Source organism: Mesoplodon bidens (genome assembly GCF_964165515.1).
Source record: "Mesoplodon bidens genome assembly, chromosome: 9".
NCBI lineage: Eukaryota > Metazoa > Chordata > Mammalia > Artiodactyla > Ziphiidae > Mesoplodon > Mesoplodon bidens.
The window spans coordinates 9144954-9166534 of NC_138166.1; the positions used below are offsets into that span (position 1 = coordinate 9144954).

The 21581-nt window shown below is 41.6% G+C and overlaps 1 protein-coding gene across 4 annotated transcripts in view; it reads right to left on the minus strand.

Moving 5' to 3' along the window:
* NAPEPLD (N-acyl phosphatidylethanolamine phospholipase D) overlaps positions 1–21581 on the minus strand; it is a 77865-nt gene that overhangs the window by 2860 nt on the left and 53424 nt on the right. For all 4 annotated transcript variants that reach the window (XM_081244106.1, XM_081244104.1, XM_081244103.1 and 1 more), the window contains 2 exons: positions 6582–7228; positions 2812–2926 (listed from right to left, as the gene is read on the minus strand). In XM_081244106.1, the coding sequence (XP_081100232.1) occupies positions 2812–2926; positions 6582–7228 (762 nt within the window). The remainder of the gene's footprint in view (positions 1–2811; positions 2927–6581; positions 7229–21581) is intronic.

A 21581-nucleotide genomic window follows, 5' to 3' on the forward strand; every position in this document is an offset into this window, starting at 1 on the left:
CTTACACAACTGCCCTACACTAATAATGTCTTTCCTAAACTGTAACTTTAGTTATAAGCTATAATTTAGTATGCATTTTGATGTTGCAGTATCTTTCTGAGTTTCTCCATAGGTCAATTCGTGGCTGCTTCAACCATCTAGAAGGGAGCTCTAGAAGTAGGCAAGAAGGCCTCTGGGTGACTGATAGCTAGCTCTTAGTGCAAGCACATTAATCCTGCAGGGAAGGTAAAAAGGCCTAATAGCCATGGGACCAAACAATATGTATAAAGCAAGATAGTAGGTTAGAGACATATATACCATGGAATATTACTCAGCCATAAAAAGGAACAAAACTGAGTCATCTGTAGTGATGTGGATGGCCCTGGAGTCCGTCATACAGAGTAAAGTAAGTCACAAAGAAAAACAGATACCGTGTATTAACGCATATTTATGGAAACTAGAAAAATGGTACTGATGACCCTAGTGGCGGGGCAGGGCTAAAGACGCAGACGTAGAGAACGGACTTGTGGACACAGTGGGGGAAGGGGAGGGTGGGACGAATTGAGAGAAGCATTGACATATATACACTACCATGTGTAAAACAGACAGCTAGTGGGAAGCAGCCGCATAGCACAGGGAGATCAGCTCAGTGCTTTGTGACCACCTAGGGGGGTGTGATGGGGAGGGGATATAGGTATGCGTATACCTGTGCAGCAGAAACTAACACAACATTGTAAAGCAATTTTAATCCAATAAAGATGTGGGAAAAGAAAAAGAGTAAGTGGTGAAAGCAGAAGCTTCCAGCAGTGTGGACCCATTAAGGGCCAGGCAACCCGCCCCAGACAGCTCATACATTCCCTTTCAAAGGGGTCACTGCTTTATGATCTACTGCAACAGAAGAGACTCAAAGACCCTGGTCATTTAAGAAGTTAACATATATTATGTAGTGCCTACAGTTTGTTTCTACCAAAACTAGTCAGTTAAGTTTAAGTGCTTAAATACACCATTTAGGAAATTCACTCATCATTCCTTAGATAAATCAGGTGTTGCCTTACATACAGTTTTAAAGTGTTGCCAAGTCAATAACATCCTTAAGCTGCTTATATTATAGTAAGCAGTTATTACACCTATTTACATGCAAATCATTTAAAAGTGTTTGCAAAGCATAGGCTAAACATCCTCCCCCAAAATTCCATGTACTTTATAATTTCTTTAGCAAACTCGTAGTTCTCAATTTATGCAACTAATGTCAAAAAGACTAAATAAGAGTGTATTTTATATTTCATTAAGAAATAAAGGTGAAGTTTAGATTTAAAACAGGAGTAATTCTGGAAGGCTGAATAACACAATAACTCTTGAAGACTGAAGTTTCCTCTCCTCTCCTCATCTTCCCATCTCAGTCAAGAACACAGCCACCTTCCCAGTTACTCAAGTTAAAAATTTAGGAGTCATCCTTGATTCTTCTCTTTGCAAGGTTTAATAAAATACTATTACTTCATCTAAGTTGCTGAAATATGTTATATATGGAACATAAACATGCATGTATCTAAATTTACCTATATACATATGGAACACACATACACACACACGGAGTAAGACACTGCCTCTAAATAATAGTGGTAACCCAATGGAAACCAGTATCAAACTTCCCCCTTCTCCAAATACACAGACACAGAAACACACACACTCATCATATTCTCCTTCACCCTTCCCACGCCCGTGGACATTCATTTATTGATTCCAATCTGTCCCTCAACAGTGTGGCTCAGGGCCACAGCATTGCGGAATGGGAATTCTGACTACGGGGGAGTCGGCAGGGGGCAGGCAGTGTATTAGTTCTGGAATAAGATGCAACTAGGGAGAGAGCGGGCCAGAAATAGGACAGAGAGGGAGTGCTTAAAACAGCAGGAAAGCACAGGGCTCCTGCAGAGAGGCCCCCGGAATGGGGAAGATGCCACACAGAGCAAAACAGAAGAAGCCAAGTTCAGTCATCTGTTTCTAAATTTTGCTTAGGGCAGGCCCTGGATCGAGGAAAGGAGAGAATGCTTTTTGCTAAGCTTCTGTTTGATGCCACAACCCTGGCCAGTAGCAGAGTTCCAGGGTTCAGCCACCTTAAGGAAAAATAAGCTCTTTACTAGTCTAGGAATAAAACCGCCATTTATCCCAATGCCTGGCACACGGCAGACACCAAGTCAGTGTTTACTGGATGAATAACATACCTCTGGAAACTTCCAAGCTGCCCAGCCTCACCTCCCCCATTGCCCCCCTGTCATCCATACTCTGGCTGAATGGAGTCCTCACTGTTCCCCATGCTGGCTGCCTCCAGTCCCACCCTTCCCTCCCCTTGAAACGCCTTCCTCCTTTTGCCTTTTCACAGCCAAGTTCAAATGTCAACTCTTCCACGAAGCTCTCCCTGATCCTCGCAATTAGTAACAGTCCCTGACTCTGAGACCACTTTATCTGTCCCACTTTACAGCACTCTGAGTAATTATGTGCATGTCTTGTATCTTCTGCCAGAACAAAAGCCTCCCCTGAGGAGGATGACATGATGGTTCACTTTTCTGTTTACTAAGGCTACACACATTTTCGGTTGTATGAACACATGCTTCATTAACTACAGAAATAAGCCAAAAGAACAACATGCAATGAGGATTTTTTTCCACTGTATATAAATATTGTTTTACTAATTTATATGATTTACCACCCTAATTCACTTGATGACCATGCAGGTTCTGATTCTACTTTGGTTTCTGAACACACTGCAGGGTACAGTGATCGATCCTATCATTGGTCAGACACGTAACGAGTTCTTGTTACCACAGTCACACTCACCTCATTCGCTAAGGCAAAAGTTCCCCAGTGAATTGCCACAGATCTCTTCGTCTGCACATCAATGTGAATCTTTACAGCCTCTTCTGGGTCTACATGCTGGTATTTCATAAACCACCTGATAAAACACAATAATTTATTAAATCTGGGCTTTTAAGTATACAATAAATTCTAATTACTGCTTCATGTAATCAACCTTTAACATTCTACACAGGAATAAATCACAGTAGGCAAAACCATCTCACTTCAGTCCACTTTTCTGCTGGAAAAAAAAATCTTTCTTGTACAAACTGCTATACAGTAGATAAGTCTCAAGCAAAACTTCCCTTTGAATAGTAGGATTTTGTTTCACATGTATTTTTATTTTACTGATGATTTATTCTGAAGATATCTTATTACTTTAAAAAGCAGATATTTTGCAATCCTGGTATGAATAAAAGAAATGGAATAATGGGTAAAGCACTAGAAATCAAAACTCCAGTTGCAAATAACCTTGCTGAAACAATTGTTTTTTAACGTGCTAAAGTGAAAAGGAAACGAAAATTAGTGTATAATTTGTAAGATCAGGAGCAAAAAAAATCCAGTTACTATTCAAGGATTTTATTTAAATACCATACAACTGACGAGTGAGGCGCTTGGTTTGGCAAGAAGAAAGGCCCCATCAGGGGAACTAAACAGAGAGAGTTTAGCAACGTGAAAGGCTGCCCCATGCCTGGGAAGAGACAGCTCTGGAGGCAGGGGGCCTGGGCGTGAATCCCAGCTCTGCCAATTCCTGGGAATGCCTTTGGAGCTGCTTCAGTTTCTCCAGCTGCCACTTCCTGGTCTGTGAAATAGAAACGATGCCCACTTCACAAGGGTATTGTGAGGATTAAACAAGACAAAATGTATTCAAAGCATGAAGTACAGCAGCTACTTCATAGAATTCTTCCAAAAGAGTAGGGAGTTGACAAAGCCAGCACTTTCAGGAGAAAGAATTATTTCTGATACAAAAGTAGAATGTACTACATACAGGCAAATCCTTTGCTTGCCCAGCCAGCAGTTTATTTATTTATTTTTATAAATTTATTTTATTTATTTTTGGCTGTGCTGGGTCTTTGTTGCTGCGCACCGGCTTTCTCTAGTTGCATCGAGCAGGGGCTGCTCTTCGTTGAAGTGCGCGGGCTTCTCATTGTGGTGGCTTCTTGTTGCAGAGTGCGAGCTCTAGGCGCGTGGACTTCAGTAGTTGCGGCATGCAGGCTTCAGTAGTTGTGGCTCGCGGGCTCTAGAGCACAGGCTCAGTAGTTGTGGCGCATGAGCTTAGTTGCTCCGCGGCATGTGGGATCTTCCTGGACCAGGGCTCGAACCCGTGTCCCCTGCATTGGCAGGCGGATCCTTAACCACTGTGCCACCAGGGAAGCCGTCCAGCCAGCAGTTTAGAAGAGGAAAAACAACAGTTTCTTCACATTATATATATCCTGGGTCTGCTACTGGCAATGAACACTGCAGTGAAGATGAAGGGATCTGGATTCAGCAGAGGGGCTGCCGCACTTTGTAGAACACGTCATGGAAAAGTTCATCCATCTGCACAGCACAAGGGTTGTTATTTACTGTTAGGAGTTGCCGGGCCTGATGGGAGTCCCAAAACAAAGCCACTGTGTTCTCAACAAGAGATTAGAGAAGCATTTGTTCTGCTTTATCTCCTGACACTTAGAATTCAGGCCAAGATGAAAACAGTTTTGGCTGTTTCTCTCTATTGATTTTTTTTTTTTTTTTTTTTTTTGCGGTACACGGGCCTCTCACTGTTGTGGCCTCTCCCGTTGCGGAGCACAGGCTCCGGACGCGCAGGCTCAGCGGCCATGGCTCACGGGCCCAGCCGCTCCGCGGCATGTGGGATCTTCCCAGACCGGGGCACGAACCCGTGTCCCCTGCATCGGCAGGCGGACTCTCAACCACTGCGCCACCAGGGAAGCCCTCTATTGATTTTTTAAGAACTCCTACTTCAAATCAAAGGGATAGACATATTCCTTTTCATGTCTGAAATAAATTTAAAGTGTTTACTCTGGTATACAAATTAAAATAAAAAGTTAAAATCCTAACCGACTTGGATAGAATGCCCGATGACAGGAGATCCCAAAAGTAAGGGTGAAAACATTCTAAGCAGATTATTAAAAATCGTTTTGGGTGTGATCATCTTACATTTATAGACTACTCTGAAGTTTTGTTGATAACAACATTTCTAAAACTTTAGTACTGGGGCTTCCCTGGTGGTCCAGTGGTTAAGACTCCAGGCTTCCAATGCACGGAGCATGGGTTCGATCCCCGGTCAGTGAACTAAGATCCCATGTGCCGTGCAGCACGGCCAAAAAATAATAAAATAAAAATAAAACTTTAGAACTGACTGGAGCACTGGAATACAGAGTAGAGGCTACTACAATTTAATTCTTTAGAGCAAATACTGTCCTCCCCATCCTTCTCCCATCTTAGTGACAAGACAGCTGCAGTGCAAGCAGCAAGGGGGAATTATGTGAGTGCATTTGCAGACTTCGGCTGTACACATTTTATCATCACCTGTATATGACAAGTCTGTATATTTCTACATGTGAAAATTTTATTTTCACAATTTCACAAAATTTTATTTTCACAGTATATTAGATTTCACAATCTAATATACTAAGAACATATATTGAATAAGGATCAATACCATATAAAATTGATTTGTAAACAGGTCGACTGATGTTTTAAGAGGTTTCATTAGAATTCAGAATTAGAATTATGTGGAAAAGTGAAATTCAAGCACTACTATTGGCTTATAATAATTTTTTAGTAAGGTAAAAATATCTAGTCCCTTAAATGAAGAAACTAGAAAAAAGGGAGAAATAAGCATTAATATACTTAGCAATGAAATGGTTTTGGTGAGCTTAAAAAGTTAATGAAAAGTACGTATAATAATCTGATGGAAACCAGTGATCAGATTTGCTCAATTCATCTATGTATCAGTGTTGTTTGTAGGATCGCCTAAATGAAATGCCATCCTACATACCATTCTGTATGAGTCTGTGCGTGCACTTCAGAAAATAAAACATTTTTTAAATTAGCCCCTACTTTGTTACTTTTAGTATTCATTTTCTCTTAACTTGTACATATCAACCAGAGTTGACTGAAATCTAACTGAATTCTTGGAAATCACTTCTTTTTTCCTTCAATAGGCAGTATTAAGGAAAACAGAGGCAGCGGATGGGTCTCCTGGGTCTCAAACGCTCGTGTGACCTTTATCTGCTCTGTGCTCTGAAGACAGGCAGTCAGTACAGCGAGGTTGCAAGGCAAGTGGTCAGTAGTGCAGCAATGTCTTTAGCAGACTAACCTCAGTGCTGCCTGCAGTAAGACGGTCACAAGGGACTGATGCTATAGGCCAAGCCCTTTTTCTCCACTAAACACAGGACAGGGCGTGGGTGCATTCCACTCACGGAGAAAGAAAGACCGGGAGTCAGGTTTGAGTACTGGCTGACAGGTTTAGCTTTAGCCAGAACAGGACACGGACTTCGGGCTATAGGCAGAGTAACTCTGTAAACTGTCGTCCTTTTTTCTTGGTATTATAATTTCAGTAACTACGATAATTATTCAACTGATATGACTGTAATGAAAGCATTTTAAAATTCAAAGAAAAATCTTAACTGACTCTGGCCCACCAACCCCCCACCCAATGTATAACAAAGTCCACCATTAAAACCACAGATTACTCGGAGTCCAGTTAATTTATCATGTAGCAGGAATGCTTGCTTTAGACATCTACATACCTCGGTTCATACGCTCCAATGGGAATAGCTGCAAGGTCAAAAGGTCCAAATCTTTTTCCTATCTCTTCAAAAGCAGAGCAATAACCAGTGTCTCCTGCGAAAAAAAATCGGTTCCAAGGCCCCAAGACAGACCAGCTGCCCCAGAGAACCCTGTTGTCATCCGTCAGAGTCCTTTTACACCAGTGCTGGGAAGGTGTGAACACAAACGTCACCTTATCGTGGCCGGGGACGCAGTTCTCCTCCCACCAGTCCAGCTCGATCACATTCTCACAGCCACATTTCTGCATCCAGTCCAGGAGCCCCAGAGGCACAAACCACCTCAGCTCGTTACCAAATCGCTCGTTCAGAGCAGTGACGGAACTGTAGTCCAGGTGGTCGTAGTGGTTGTGGCTGATGAGGACCGCGTCTATCTGGGGCAGTTCACCGACGGTGCAAGGGGGACGCCGGAACCGCCTGGGACCCACGTGCTGCGATGGGGAGGCCCGGGCGCTAAAGACGGGATCCGTGAGCAAGATGAGCTCATCCATTTCCACCATCACTGTCGCGTGTCCCAGCCACGTGACCCTTAAGCCAGCTTCCCTCACTCCAGCTTCTTCAGGGTCATCGATAAAATACGGCTTAAGCACTGGGAGTTCTTTATCAAGCTCCTACATATATGAAGAAAGAAAGAAAAGCAGCTATTGAAAAAAAAAAAGGTATTATATGCCATCATAAATACATTTTTGGCCTAAATTATAGAGAGAAGGGTTATTTGGGGAGAACTGAAGTCATTCGATAAATGTGTTATTTTTGCTTTTCTCTTGAAAGTGCATACTTCTTTCTGAATCTGACTCAATAATCACTATATAGTGATGTAAGATGTTACTCCCAAATGCAACCAACAAAGGGAAAATTAAACTTAAAACTTTGAGTACTGCTGACTTTACGAAAGATTTTTCAAGGCTCTCTTCTGTAAGTGCCAGAAGTAGACCAACCGAGATGCAGTCCCTTTGCTACTGCTGTTTACTCAGCTGGTGCATTCGCTGCTGAAAACTGCCTCAGGAGGTCAGCCCCTAGAAATAGTAAAGAAAACTTCTGACCACATATGTGTAGATTGTGGATCTCACATGAACCTGACTTCCTGAGTACACAGAATTCAGAGCAGAGTACTGTGATGACTGCTGGGAAAGTCATGGGCCTAGATGGTTCTCATCGCTTACCTCTGAGGTTTTCTACCACTGATCAAACCAAAGCGCAACACGGTCCCTGCCCATGAGCAGATGATCGCTTTTGGGGGCAAACAGGTGTGAAACAATAACTACAACATAATGTGTTAAGTATTATTCCTTTGTTTATTCTTCATTTTATCCTTGGATTAAGCTGGACCAACAAGAAGCTGTGTTCTAGCATCACAGTCCTGGCTTTTATAAAACTTTCATAAACTGTGCTTTGGTGTTAGGCCATACAGCTGCATGGAGGTGTCTTCCTTGTGAAACTTGCCGGGCATGTACCGTGGGGCTGGCTGTCTTGATGACTGGGTACCGGCCCACACCGACCCCACCTTCCCACACACCCCAGAAACACTGCTCTGGGTTCCCTGTAACAGGAAAAGCTCTTCTGCAGAGCAACTGGCTTTATTCCTTTGACTACCATTGGGAAAACTGACAATCCTGCTTTGACTTTTGCTTTGACAGGAAGTTCAGGGTAAAAGCTGAAGACTCCTCCAGCCCATATGCAGAAGGGAACAGGGCAGGGCACATCGCAGGGAACAATGGAACAGATTTCTATGCTAACCTCTTTCTTGGCTTTATTTTTCTACCCGAATCGTCCATTTGCTCTTGTACGTTTATCCATCTGGTTTTTTTACTGCTACATGTCCTTTTATAAGTTGCTGCAAATCAGTTTTGAAAAGACATGGTATTGACTAATTAAATAAAATACAAGGCATGCTGTAGCCCAGTAAGAAGGAATGAGGAGCCCAGCTGCGGAAGGCATTACAGACACAGTAACTTGTGTGCGTTCCTGAAGGATGGTGAGAAGTTCCTGATGCAGAGGAAAGGGGGAAGGGCATTTCAGGTGGAGAAAATGCCGGAGCACAGGCACAGAGCCACGCAGGAATGTGGCGCTCGGGGGCAGAAGACAAGCTGAAATCTGTAAAGGATCAGGACCCAGTAAAAGCCTGGAATCCCATGCTTCACCCAGACAGTGAGGAAGCATCGATAAGAAAAAAAAGAAAAAAAAAGACATGACCCCATTCATGTTTAGAGAAACCACTTTTCAAGTTTAAATGACAACCTGGGGTGTGTCACAATAGCTGCCAGGAGAGACAAAGAGCTGGACGAAGGAGACAGCAAAGGGCAGAGAGAGAGGGCAGATAGGGGAGATGCAGGTGAAGGGAAACTGAGAGGTCACTGAGCCGGTCCAAACAGGAAATGGGCCCAGAAGGTGGAGAATGACAAGATAGCTCTTAGCCAGCCTAAGCCTTAGTTTCCTCATCTGAAAAATGGGTATAATAATTGCACCTACATGTCATTACTGGGGGCTGAATTAGGAGAGGCTGGCACAGAGTAAGCCCTCTGCAAGTACTGCAAAAGAAGAAGGAAGCACGCCCCAACCCCGACAAGCAATCAGGCACCACCCCTATCGATCCCTTACATATTTACTTGTTTCCTTACTCATAGTTAAGAGTTAAGGTCCGAGTTAAGATCCTAAGTAACATCTAGGCATGTTCAAGTCCTCCTGATGGCTCACCCATCTTCCTTCAACTCATTCCACACACTAGAGCCACTCAAACACTTTTCTTATGGCGTAACTCTCTCCCCTGCTGAAAAATCGTCACTGGTTCTGTACTGCTTGGCAAAGCACGTCTCACCTCCTTAGCCCAGTGGTAAGCCTGTGGGTGGACTGCCGCTCCTCCTTTCCAGCTGTTTCACTCAGTTCCTGCACACGGCTCTGTGTTCCCCCCAACACTGGAACTGCACCTCGCTCCCAGCCTGAGCTTGGGAGCCCGGCATGACACTGACCCTCTTTCTTCTCTCTCTCATCCCTTCGAGACCTTAATCACATCGCACGCCCGTCACGGAGCCATCCCTGAGTCCACAGCCGGCAGTGGTCTCTCCCTCTCCACTCCCATGCCACCCTTTGCACACCGTCTCTGGATGTTCTGCTCGTTACCCTGGTTCACTGCACACAGGATGCAGCCCACGTCTTATTCAACTTGGAGTCATTCACAGTGCCTGCTTCAACGACTGATACACAGCCTGCACGATAAAATTTGTTGAATGGATGAGTGAATGAATTTTTCAACTCGGTTCTCAAAGCTGGTAGTTAGGGTTGGTGAACAAATGCCATACGGTGTGCTGATCAAGAATTATGGAAGAAAGGAGAGGGAATGAGTATCAATTGAGTCCCTAGCATGTGTTAGGCTTCATACGAGGCACACGATGATGATGCAGCATTATCTAATGTATCAAGTACTTTCGTATAACACAAAATACATGCATGGAGTGCTTACCGTGTGCTAGAAACTGTGCTAACTGCTTCATAAAATTTTTTTCATTTAATACCAGAATGCTGGAGGTAGGTGTTATTAACTCTCCCCATTTTACAGACAAAAAAACGGAGAAGTTACAGCATTCACACGAGGGCACGCCGCCTGCCTCCACACATTCTGCCTCACGCCACTAGACTTACTCCCAAGTATTCTCATTTAATACATATTTTTTAAAAACACAAGTACAGGCATACCTTGTTTTATTGCGCTTCACAGATACTGCGGTGTTTTTTTGTTTTGTTTTGTTTGTTTTTTTACAAATTGAAGGTTTGTGGCAACCTTGCATTGTCAGATGATGGTTAGCATTTTTTAGCAATAAAGTATTTTAAATTAACTACAGTATATGCAAACATAACTTTCATACACTGAGAAACCAAAAAATTGGTATGACTGGCTTTCTTGCAGTGGTCTGGAACTGAACCCGCAATATCTCCAGGGTGAGTCCGTAACAGCCTGGCAATCAGGTCGGGGAGAATCAGAGGTGGATTACTGTGGACACAAGGACACTTTTAGAGATGACAGATATGTTCATTTTCTTGATCATGGTGATCATTTTGCAGGTTTATACAGATATCCAAACTTGCCAGGTTTTACTTTTTGAATATGTGGAGCTTCTATTATGTTAATAAAACTATAAAAAATTTAAGTAGCATCATGTTTAAACAGTGCATCAAAACATCTGAAACAAAACTCCCTGAAAATTGTTGCATTTTCTTTTTGCTCTAAGTTTAAAAGTCATTTTAAAGTTTAATATCTGGCATTATCCACTGACAACTGAGAGGAAACGAAACCTTGAGCACCTCTGGCAGCCTCAACTTGTTCTCCAAACGCAGTACTAACAGGTAAAGTGTGGAAAGAAGCCCATCACAAAGGATCATACACTGTGCGCTCCTATTTATATGAAGTTTCCAGAATAAACAAATCCATAGAGACAGAAAATACGTTAGTGATTTCCAGGGGCTGGAGAACTGGGGGGTGATGACTAAGGACACAGGGTTTCTTTTTGGGATAATAAAAATGTATTAGATGTAGTGACGGTTGTACAACTCTGAATGTACTGAAAAACTGCCAAATTGTACACTTTAACCAGGTCAATTGTATAATACGGGAATTATATCTCAACAAAGCTGTTTTTTAAAAAAGGTAAACGTCTGACAAGAGATCTGAATTAAGCAGTCACACTTTTCTTCAAGGTCCTTTCCTCATGCTATATTGTTTCTAAGCCCAGCCATCGCAAAAGAGTAGCTTATTTTAAAGAATTTGATCTCTAACACTACTGGCCCAGAAACTCAAAGAAATAGTGTCTACAATTGAGATTCCAAAAAGAAAAGTTTTTTACTTTTTATCCTAATCAGAGTTTGAAAAAGTATGTAGAGTGGGGAAATTCTTTTTTATTTAAAGAAATCAAGCACCCACTTGGCATTTTTCTTTACTAGATCCAGATTTTTCTTGGCTGGTCCTCCTTTTTTAAAGCTACAAGTGGGAAAATCCCTAAGCCTGTTATTAACCTGTACTCTAGTTAATGTTTCAGTTTTCTTGGGGAAAGGGAAAAATCCCAACATTTATTCAACCACTACTCTGCCAGATGCTTTAAGTACATTGTCATCTAACTCTGTGAAGCAGATGTTACTGCCATTTCACAGAAAACCAGACCAAGGCAGAGGGTCACTAAGACACTTGCCAAGGTCATACAACAAGTAAGTGTCCAATCAGGAGTGGAATCAAGGTCTTCTGACTCTCAAGACCCTCTCTCTTCATTAAACCATAACTCTTTCCATGGCATAGATAATGTTAACTTCCAAACAATGAAACCCACATTCTTGTTAATATACTTATTAAGTGTATGTGTTTGTGTACATGAATGAGAAAGATTCGACAAAAATCTGTTCAAACCATACTTTCTAAAAAAAAAAAATCACTTTTAAAGAGGACTTGAGTTAATCCTTTTCTTCCAACTGAAAGTATTTTTGTACTGTTTTAGGAAACTTTTAATATCTGTACTTTGCAACTCATATTTAAGATTTAAATAAAAAATATTTGTTTTTCATATTTATTTTGATGATATATGTGAACAGTGAATAGAGATTGATTTTACCAAAATACCACCGATTCAATTAAATATGCATGCTAATGTTTCATATTTTTGCCATACTATCCGTATTAGGAGTACAAGATCCATCAAAATGGCTTAATATTTTTAAACTCCTCCTTGATTATAAAAGAAAATGTGCCTTATAAAATATTTGGAAAATATAAAGAAGAGTAGCCATCCATTATATTCATGTGCAGAGATTGTAACCACTGTTAAACATTATGCTATTTTTTTTTTTTTTTTTTTTTGGCTGTGTTGGGTCTCCATTTCTGTGTGAGGGCTTTCTCTAGTTGTGGCAAGCGGGGGCCACTCCTCATCGCGGTGCGTGGACCTCTCACTATCGCGGCCTCTCTTGCTGCGGAGCACAGGCTCCAGACGCGCAGGCTCAGTAGTTGTGGCTCACGGGCCTAGTTGCTCCACGGCATGTGGGATCCTCCCAGACCAGGGCCTGAACCCGTGTCCCCTGCACTAGCAGGCAGACTCTCAACCACTGTGCCACCAGGGGAGCCCCATTATGCTATTTTTATGCACAGTTCTATTTTTATGCATGGTTAAGATCATAGGATATTCATATTTTCTACTCTTTTTTTAAATTTCATATTATGATATTTTCACCCATCACATAAAAAAGTGAAACACATACTGATTTAAAAATGAAACAAATTCTTGAGGAAACCTGTCAGAAAGCAAAACAAAAAAATAAAAAGAAATGAAATACAGGGGAAATAAAGTTACAGAGGGTTAATCTAGGAGATCCAAAATATAATCAGTAGTTGTTTTACAATGAAAAGATGGAGGGAAGGAAATTTTCAAGGAAATAGACAAGAAAATTTCCTAGAACTGAAGGCAACAGATTTTTACATCTAAAGGGCCCACCAGGCATCGAGCATGATAAATAAAGAACCACACGTCATGAAACTTCAGAACATTGATGCCAAAGAGATGATCCTCAGAGTTTCCACAGAGGAAATCAAGGTCCCACACAAAGGATCAAGAAATGGCACTGAACTGCTCTAAAGCAATACTAAAAAGAAGGTCATGGAGGTAATGCTTTCAAATTCTGAGAGAAAACTGTTTGCAAACTAAAATTCCATTACCCACACCATCAATCAATAATGAGAATAAACTCAGCCATAAAAAACGAAATAATGCCATGTGCAGCATCATGGATGCAACCAGAGATTATCATACTAAGTGAAGCAAGTCAGAAAGAGAAACACAAATACCATATGATATCCCTTATATGTGGAATCTAAAATATGGCACAAATGAACCTATCTACAAAACAGAAAAAGACTCACATATATAGAGAACAGACCTGTGGTTACCAAAGGGTAGGCGGGTAGGGGAGCCAAGGACTGGGAGTGTGGGATTAGCAGATGCAAACTATTATATACAGGATGGATAAACAACAAGGTCCTACCGTAGAGCGCAGGGAACTATATTCAGTATCATATGCTAAATCATAATGGAAAATAATATAAAAAAAGAATGTCTCTGTGTATAAATGAGTCACTGCTGTACAGCAGAGATTGGCACAGCATTGTAAACCAACTATACTTTAATTTAAAATAGAGTGAGAATAAAGACATTTTAGACAAGCAAGATCCCAAAAAACTGACGTCCCATGTACCCCCTTCTCAGGAAGCTCATTAAGAGTGCGCTCCACCAAAAGGAGAAAATATCCAAGATGGGGAACAGGTGGGATGCAGGAAACAGGGCCACAGTGAGGAGGGAAAGGGGCCCGGGAGGACGGTGAGGGAGAGCCCGGAAGGAAGCCACAGAGAGCCTGGAGGGCATCAGCCCAGATTAGAGCCTGGTGCTGAAAACCTCCTGAAGGTCTCCCCCTCGGTAAAATGGTCCTGAGAAGCCATGGGAAAGAGGGAAACGATTAGTCATAAACACACAGAAAGTTCAACAGATGAAAAAAGAGGGATCATTAACCTCAGAGGGAAAAGTATGTAAGACAGGAGACATGGCCACACTACATTACTTGGTTCATCAATGAAAAATACTGACATAGTCACAATAATGTAAATAGTAAGGGGAAAGCTCAAGTAGAAGCAGGGGCGAGATGGGGAGGGGTACAGAGTGGGTTACATCTGACAGTAATGTGAAGGCCCACAGAAAAACAAACACTGCGTGATTCCACATATCTGAGGGATCTAAAATAGTCAAACTCATAGAATCAAGGAGTGGAATGGTGGTTGCCAGGGGCTGGGGGGGAGAGGAATGTGGGGAGTTACTATCAGTGGGCACACAGCTTCAGTTCAGCAAGATGGGGAGGCTCCAGGGATCTGCTGTACAACACGGTCCCTGCAGGCAACAATAATGCATTGTACACTGACAAGTTTAAGACGGTAGACAGACCCCATGTTAAGTGTTCATACCACAATAAAAAGAAAAGACATATGAAGACAAACTCCAAAGGAAATAAAGGGGCCTGGGTGGCAGAGGCTGGTTAGGGGACTGGTATTTGTCTTATAAGCCTGTCAGTACTATGATTTTTTTTTAAAAACCTGTATACATGCATTTTTTTCCCCTCGATAAAAATAAAAAAGCAACCTGCTGGCCTACTACAGTACAAATATAAAATAATTGGTACGTATCATTTTTCCACAGGGCATCCTATTCTTCAATATCATACACCTAAAGAATGCATGAGATTTTCAAAGTACTTGCATGTGTCACATGAATCTCAAAACAATCCTCGTCACCGAAACTCTCTTATCCTAACTTCATAGATCCCTCCTCCCCACCCCCCCAAAAAAAGAGTTCCTTGAGGGACTGTGACAGGATTCCTGAGCCTGAGCCTGGTTCCCAGACTCCTGGTGAACCAGGCCATACTGTGCAGCCTCAGTCCCGTGTCTCTCTCCTACTCCAATATGACTGTCCCTCTCACTTCTACAGCAGTAACTGATAAGGACGGCCTCCTTCCACTAATGAAACTCGGAGGTGCCTGCCTCTCTCCCTCTTTGAAGTTCTCCAACCTCCTTTCTCCTAACTATTGGAGACTATCATCAACACTAACAATCAGAGAAGGTCACTGAGCCACTGCAAGAGCACAAAGCACATGAACAACTTGAAGCCTGTGAGCGGGCCCACTGCTCCAATGACCCAGAAAAGGCAAATATCCGGAACGAAGTCCTGTTTTCTAACCAGGCAATGCAATTGTGTAGCTCTGCTAATAGCACATTTTCACGTTGTTTAGAGCTGTTCTATTAGTTATTTTATACTTTAATCACGTTTTTTCTAGAACACTTTCATATTCATATACCTAAACATAACATACTATAATGATGTAAATTCCATTATATATAGTCATCATAACCCTATATATGTCATATTACCCTCTTCTTCCAAAACAATAATTTGAAGATCTGTATTATTAAACTCTAGCGTCCCAATATCTAATTAAAATAATTTCGAGAAATCTGATTAAATTCTGAACTGGCCCAACGATCTGAAGTAAGTATTCTTTACATAGTCTTTAAATTTTTTTAAATGAATAACTCTATCACACTTAGCAGTTCATAAAAATTAATAATCTGGGCAACTTAAAGGGATGAAGTATGGACTTATAGTTATCTACGAAAATAACAGAAGTCAACATGCATTTAATCTAGTTCTAGGCTTTTATTGGAAACAAGGGGAAACAAGATGTAGGTAAATGATAAGAAAGAAGATAAAAATTGGATTAAGGGGACTTCCCTGGTGGTGTAGTGGTTAAGAATCCGCCTGCCAATGCAGGGGACACGGGTTTTAGCCCTGGTATGGGAAGATCCCACATGCCGTGGAGCAGCTAAGCCCGTGCACCACAACTACTGAGCCTGAGCTCTAGAGCCCTCGAGCCACAACTACTGAGCCCGCGTGCCACAACTACTGAAGCCCGAGTGCCTAGAGCCCGTGCTCCGCAGCAAGAGAAGCCACAGCAATGAGAAGCTGCACATTGAAATGAAGAGTAGCCCCCGCTCGCCACAACTAGAGAAAGCCGGCGTGCAGCAACGAAGACCCAACACAGCCAAAAATAAATTTTAAAAAAAAATTGGATTAAGACAAATGAGTCTTCTCTCTTACATGATGCCGCATCTGTTTAAATGCGTTCATATTGAGCCTTCTTTTTGACATTTTCTAAAAAAACTGCCTTAAAAAAAAAGCTTACACTTCATTAAAGAATGCAGTTCTCACCCTTTTCTGCCTTATTCCTCAAAGCACTAATCATCTTCCTTTTCTGCCTTATTATTCCTTTTTCTTCCTTTTCTGCCTTATTATGCCTCAAAGCACTAATCATCTTTCAATATTCTACATCATTTACTTGACTATTGTCTCTCTTCCAATAAACCTAACTTCCAAGGAGGCCAGGTTTCCTTTCTGCCTTGTTCATGGCTGTATCTCTTGCACCTACAACAGTGGAGTTTAAGAACCACTCATAAGCCACAATCACCCTGATACCAAAACCAGAAAAAGATACCACAAAATAGAAAATTACAGGCCAATATCACTGAAAAACATAGTTGCAAAAATCCTCAACAAAATACTATCAAACTGAATCTAACAATCCATTAAAAACTTCACTCAATATGATCAAGTGGTATTTATCCCAGGGATGCAAGGATCTTCAGTATCTCAAATCAATCACTGTGATACACCACATAAACAAACTGAAGAATAAAAACCATATGATCATCTGAATAGATGCAGGAAACGTTTGACAAAATTCAACACCCATTTATGATAAAAACTCTCCAAAAAGTGGTCATAGAGGGAACCTACCTAAACATAATAAAGGCCATATATGACAAACGCACAGCTAATATCATTCTCAACAGTAAAAGCTGAAAGCATTTCCCTCAAGATCAGGAAAAAGACAAGGATGTCAACTCTTGCCACTTTTATTCAACATAGTTTTGGAAGTCCTAACAATGGCAATCAGAAAAGAAAAAGAAATGAATCCAAACTGGAAAAGAAGTACAACTTCCACTGTTTGCAGATGACATGATATCATACATAGAAAATCCTAAAGATGCTACCAGAAAACTACTAGAGCTCATCTATGAATTCAGTAAACTGCAGGATACAAAATTAATACACAGAAATTTCTTGCATTACTAACACTAAAAATGAAAGATCAGAAAGACAAATTAAAGAAACGATCACATTTACCATCGCATCAAAAAGAATAAACTACCTAGGAATAAACCAACCTAAAGAGGCTAAAGACCTGTACTCTAAAAACTATAAGACGTTGATGAAAGAAATCAAAAATGACACAAACAGATGGAAAAATATACCATGTGGTTGGATTAGAACCATCAGTAGTGTCAAAATCACTATAATACCACAGGCAATCTACAGATTCAATACAATCGCAATCAAATTGCCAATGGCATTTTTCACAGAACTTGAACAAAAATTTTTTTAAATTTGTATGGAAACAAAAAAGACGGAGGATACAAAAACCAATCCTTAGAAAGAAAAACAGAGATGGATGAATCAGACTCCCTGACTTCAGACTATACTACAAAGTTACAGTCATCAAAAAAGTATGGTACTAGCACAAAAACAGAAAAATAGAAAAGAAGAGAAAAACCAGAAGTGAACTCAAGCACCAATTAATCTACCAAAGGAGGCAAGACTATACATACAATGGAAAAAAGACAGTCACTTCAATAAGTGGTGCTGGGAAAACTGGAAAACTCTGTGTAAAAGAGTAAAACAAGAACATTCTCTAACACCATACATAAAAAAGAACTCAAGGGGCTTCCCTGGTGGCACAGTGGTTGAGAGTCCGCCTGCCGATGCAGGGGACACGGGTTCGTGCCCCGGTCCGGGAGGATCCCACATGCCGTGGAGCAGCTGGGCCCGTGAGCCATGGCCGCTGAGCCTGCGCATCCGGAGCCTGTGTTCCGCAACAGGAGAGGCCACAATAGTGAGAGGCCCGCGTACCGAAAAAAAAAAAAAAAAAAAAAAAAAGAACTCAAAATAGATTAAAGACCTAAATGTGAGAACAGGCACTATAAAATTCTTAGACATAAACATAGCCAGAATTGTTTGACAAAAATCGGAGCAGTATCTTTCCGGATCCACCTCCTAGAGTAATGAAAATAAACACAAAATAAAAAGGGGGATATAATAAAAGTTAAAAGCTTTTGAATAGCAAAGTAAATCATGAACAAAAAGACAATCCACAGAATGGAAGAAAATATTTGCAAATGAAGTATGAACAAAAGGATTAATCTCCAAAATATACAAAGAGCTCATGAGGCTCTAAATCAAACAAATAACCCAGTCAAAAACAGGGGAAGAAGATCTAAATTTGACAATCTCCAAAGAACACATAGAGATGAACAAAAATCACATGAAAAGATGCCAAAATCCCTAATTATTACAGACATGAAAATCAAAACTACAACAAGGTATCACATACTACCAGGCAAAATGACCATCATCCAAGGTCAATAAACAATACACGCTGAAGAGAGCGTGGAGAAAAGGAAATCCTCCTAGGCTGTTTATGCAAATGTAGCCCAGTAACAGCCACTATGGAGAACAATATAGAGGTTCCATAAAATATTAAATTTGAGGGACCACATGATCCAGCAATCCCACTACTAGGTGTATATCTGGAAAAAACATATTTGAAAAGACACATACACTCCAAAATTCATTGTACCACTATTTAAGATAGCAACGAAATGAAAGCAACCAAAATATCCATTGACAGAGGACTGGATAAAAAAGATGTGGAACATAAAAAGGTTATTACTCACCCATAAAGAGAATGAAATAATGCCATCTGCAGCAACATGGATGGACCTGAAGGTGACAATACTAAGTGAAATAAGCCAGACAGAGAAAGACAAATAGCATATGATATCACCTACAGGTGAGATCTAAAAATTGATACAAATAACCAAATTTACAAAACGGAAACAGACTCGCGGACTTAGAACTAACGAACATATGGTTACCAAAGGGGAAAGGTGGGGCTGGAGGGATACCTTAGGAGGTTGGGATTAACACCTGCATACTAATATCCATAAAATAGATCTACTAATATCCATCAAAGATCTACTGTCTAACACAGGGAACGCTACTCAACAATCTGAAAGAACTTATATAGGAAGGGTCCGAAAAAGAGTACATGTGTGTCTCTGTTTACCTGAATCAAGCTGCTTAAAGATAAAACAAACACAACACTGTAAAGCCACTATACTCCAATATAAACTAAATGTTAAATCAGAAAACAAAAACGAAATGCCCACAACATTCTCCTCGGGCCTTGGGACCCAGGCAGCTTCGCATCCCTGGAGCCCGAGCAGCCTTGGTTTCCAAAGGCTGGATGGCATGGGGGTGAGGGAGCTGGGAAGGATGTGCCAGCTAATGAGCTCTCCTTGGACCTGCAGTGCCTGATCCCTTCGGGATGGACCACAATCTCCAGATCCACGATGGACCTCTGACAGCAAGGCCAAGCCTAGTGCCGCCAAAGGATGGTGGACCCTCTGGGCCGGAGGAGCTCTGAAAAGTCACCTGGTCCCCACGTCTCCTGGTGCTGGGGTTCCCACCTCCAGCCTCCTTCCGCAGAGTCACCCCACCTACAGATGCCAGCACCCTCAGCACAGCGCTTTGGCAGGGATTGGGATTTGTCCCAGGGGGAAAGGGAAGGGGGTGGAAGTATTGAGACACAAGTCCTTGAGTGTCTGTTCTGGCATATTCCACTCATTTAAAACCCAGCAGCAGGACTTTGCCTAAGCCTCTCATTGCCCGAGTAACCAGAGTTGGGCAACCAGAAATGCTGCTGCCTTGTTTCCTGGAATGACGACTTTAAAACCAGTGCTTATGGGCACTTCACATTCACAAGGCCTGTGAACAATGAACAATGCCCTCTAGAAATGTGGTAGGTGATCGAAAGAAAATTCAAAACAGAGCCGGCTTTCAATAAGCCCATTTCAGGAAGTAAATTTTACTCACAAGGTTTTTTCTTGTTTTTTTTTGTTTTTTAAAGCACATAAAAAGATGCTTAACATCACTCATTATCATAGCACATCAAAACTACAAGGAGGTATTACCCTGTACCAGTTACAGTGGACATGATTAAAAAGTCAACAAATAGCAAATCCTCGAGAGTGCGTACAGAAAAGGAATGCTCCTATGCTGTTGGTGGGAACATAAACTGGTAACAACCACTATGCAGATCAGTATGAAGCTTCCTTAAAAAACTAAAATAAATCTACCATATGATCCAGCAATCCCACTCCTGGGCATATATCCAGAGAAAACCGTACTTTGGAAAGACACATGCACCCCAACGTTCATTGCAGGGCTATTTTCAATAGCCAAGTTGTGAAAGCCACCAAATTGTCCACCAGCAGACGAATGCATAAAGAAGATGGGGTACATATATACAAGGGAATATTAGCCATAAAAAAGAATGAAACAACACCATTTGCAGCAACTGGCTGGACCTGGCAATGATCACATCAAGTGAAGTAGCCAGACACAGAAAGACAAATGTCACCTGATATAGCTTGAATAGAGTCTAAGGTGAAAATGATACAAATGAACTTATTTGCAAAACAGAAACATACAGACTTTGAACGCCAACTTATGGTTGCCGGGGGTGGGTGGAAACATGGCTGGTAGGGATAAATTAGGAGTTCACAATTAACATATACCCACTAGTATATAAAATAGATAATCAACAAGGACCTTCTGTTTAGCACAGGGAACTGTACTCGATATTTAGGTAATACCCTAAATGGGAAAAGAATTTGAAAAAGAATAGATACATGTGTATGTACAACTGAATCACTTAGCTGCACATCGGAAACTAACACCACACTGTATATCAACTATACTCCAATATAAAATAAAAATTAAAATAAAAAGCAAAGAAAAACAAAGAACTCCTGCCTTTAAAAAAAGAAAGCTTACACTTCATTAAAGAATTCAGCTCCCACCCCCCAACTTCCTTTTCTGCCTCATTATTCCTCAAAGCACCAATCATCTTTCAGTATCCCACGTCATTTTCTTATCTGTTTATTGTCTCTCTTCCATTAAACCGAAGGCCCAAGGAGGCCGGGCTGTCTTTCTGCTTTTTTTTTTTTTGCGGTACGCAGGCCTCTCACTGTTGTGGCCTCTCCCGCCGCGGAGCACAGGCTCCGGATGCGCAGGCTCAGCGGCCATGGCTCACGGGCCCAGCCGCTCCGCGGCATGTGGGATCCTCCCGGACCGGGGCACGAACCCGTGTCCCCTGCATCGGTAGGCGGACTCTCAACCACTGTGCCACCAGGGAAGCCCTTGTCTTTCTGCTTTTTCATGGCTCTCTCTCTAGCACCTAGAATAGTGGAGTTTAAGAACAACTGGCCTGGTGAGT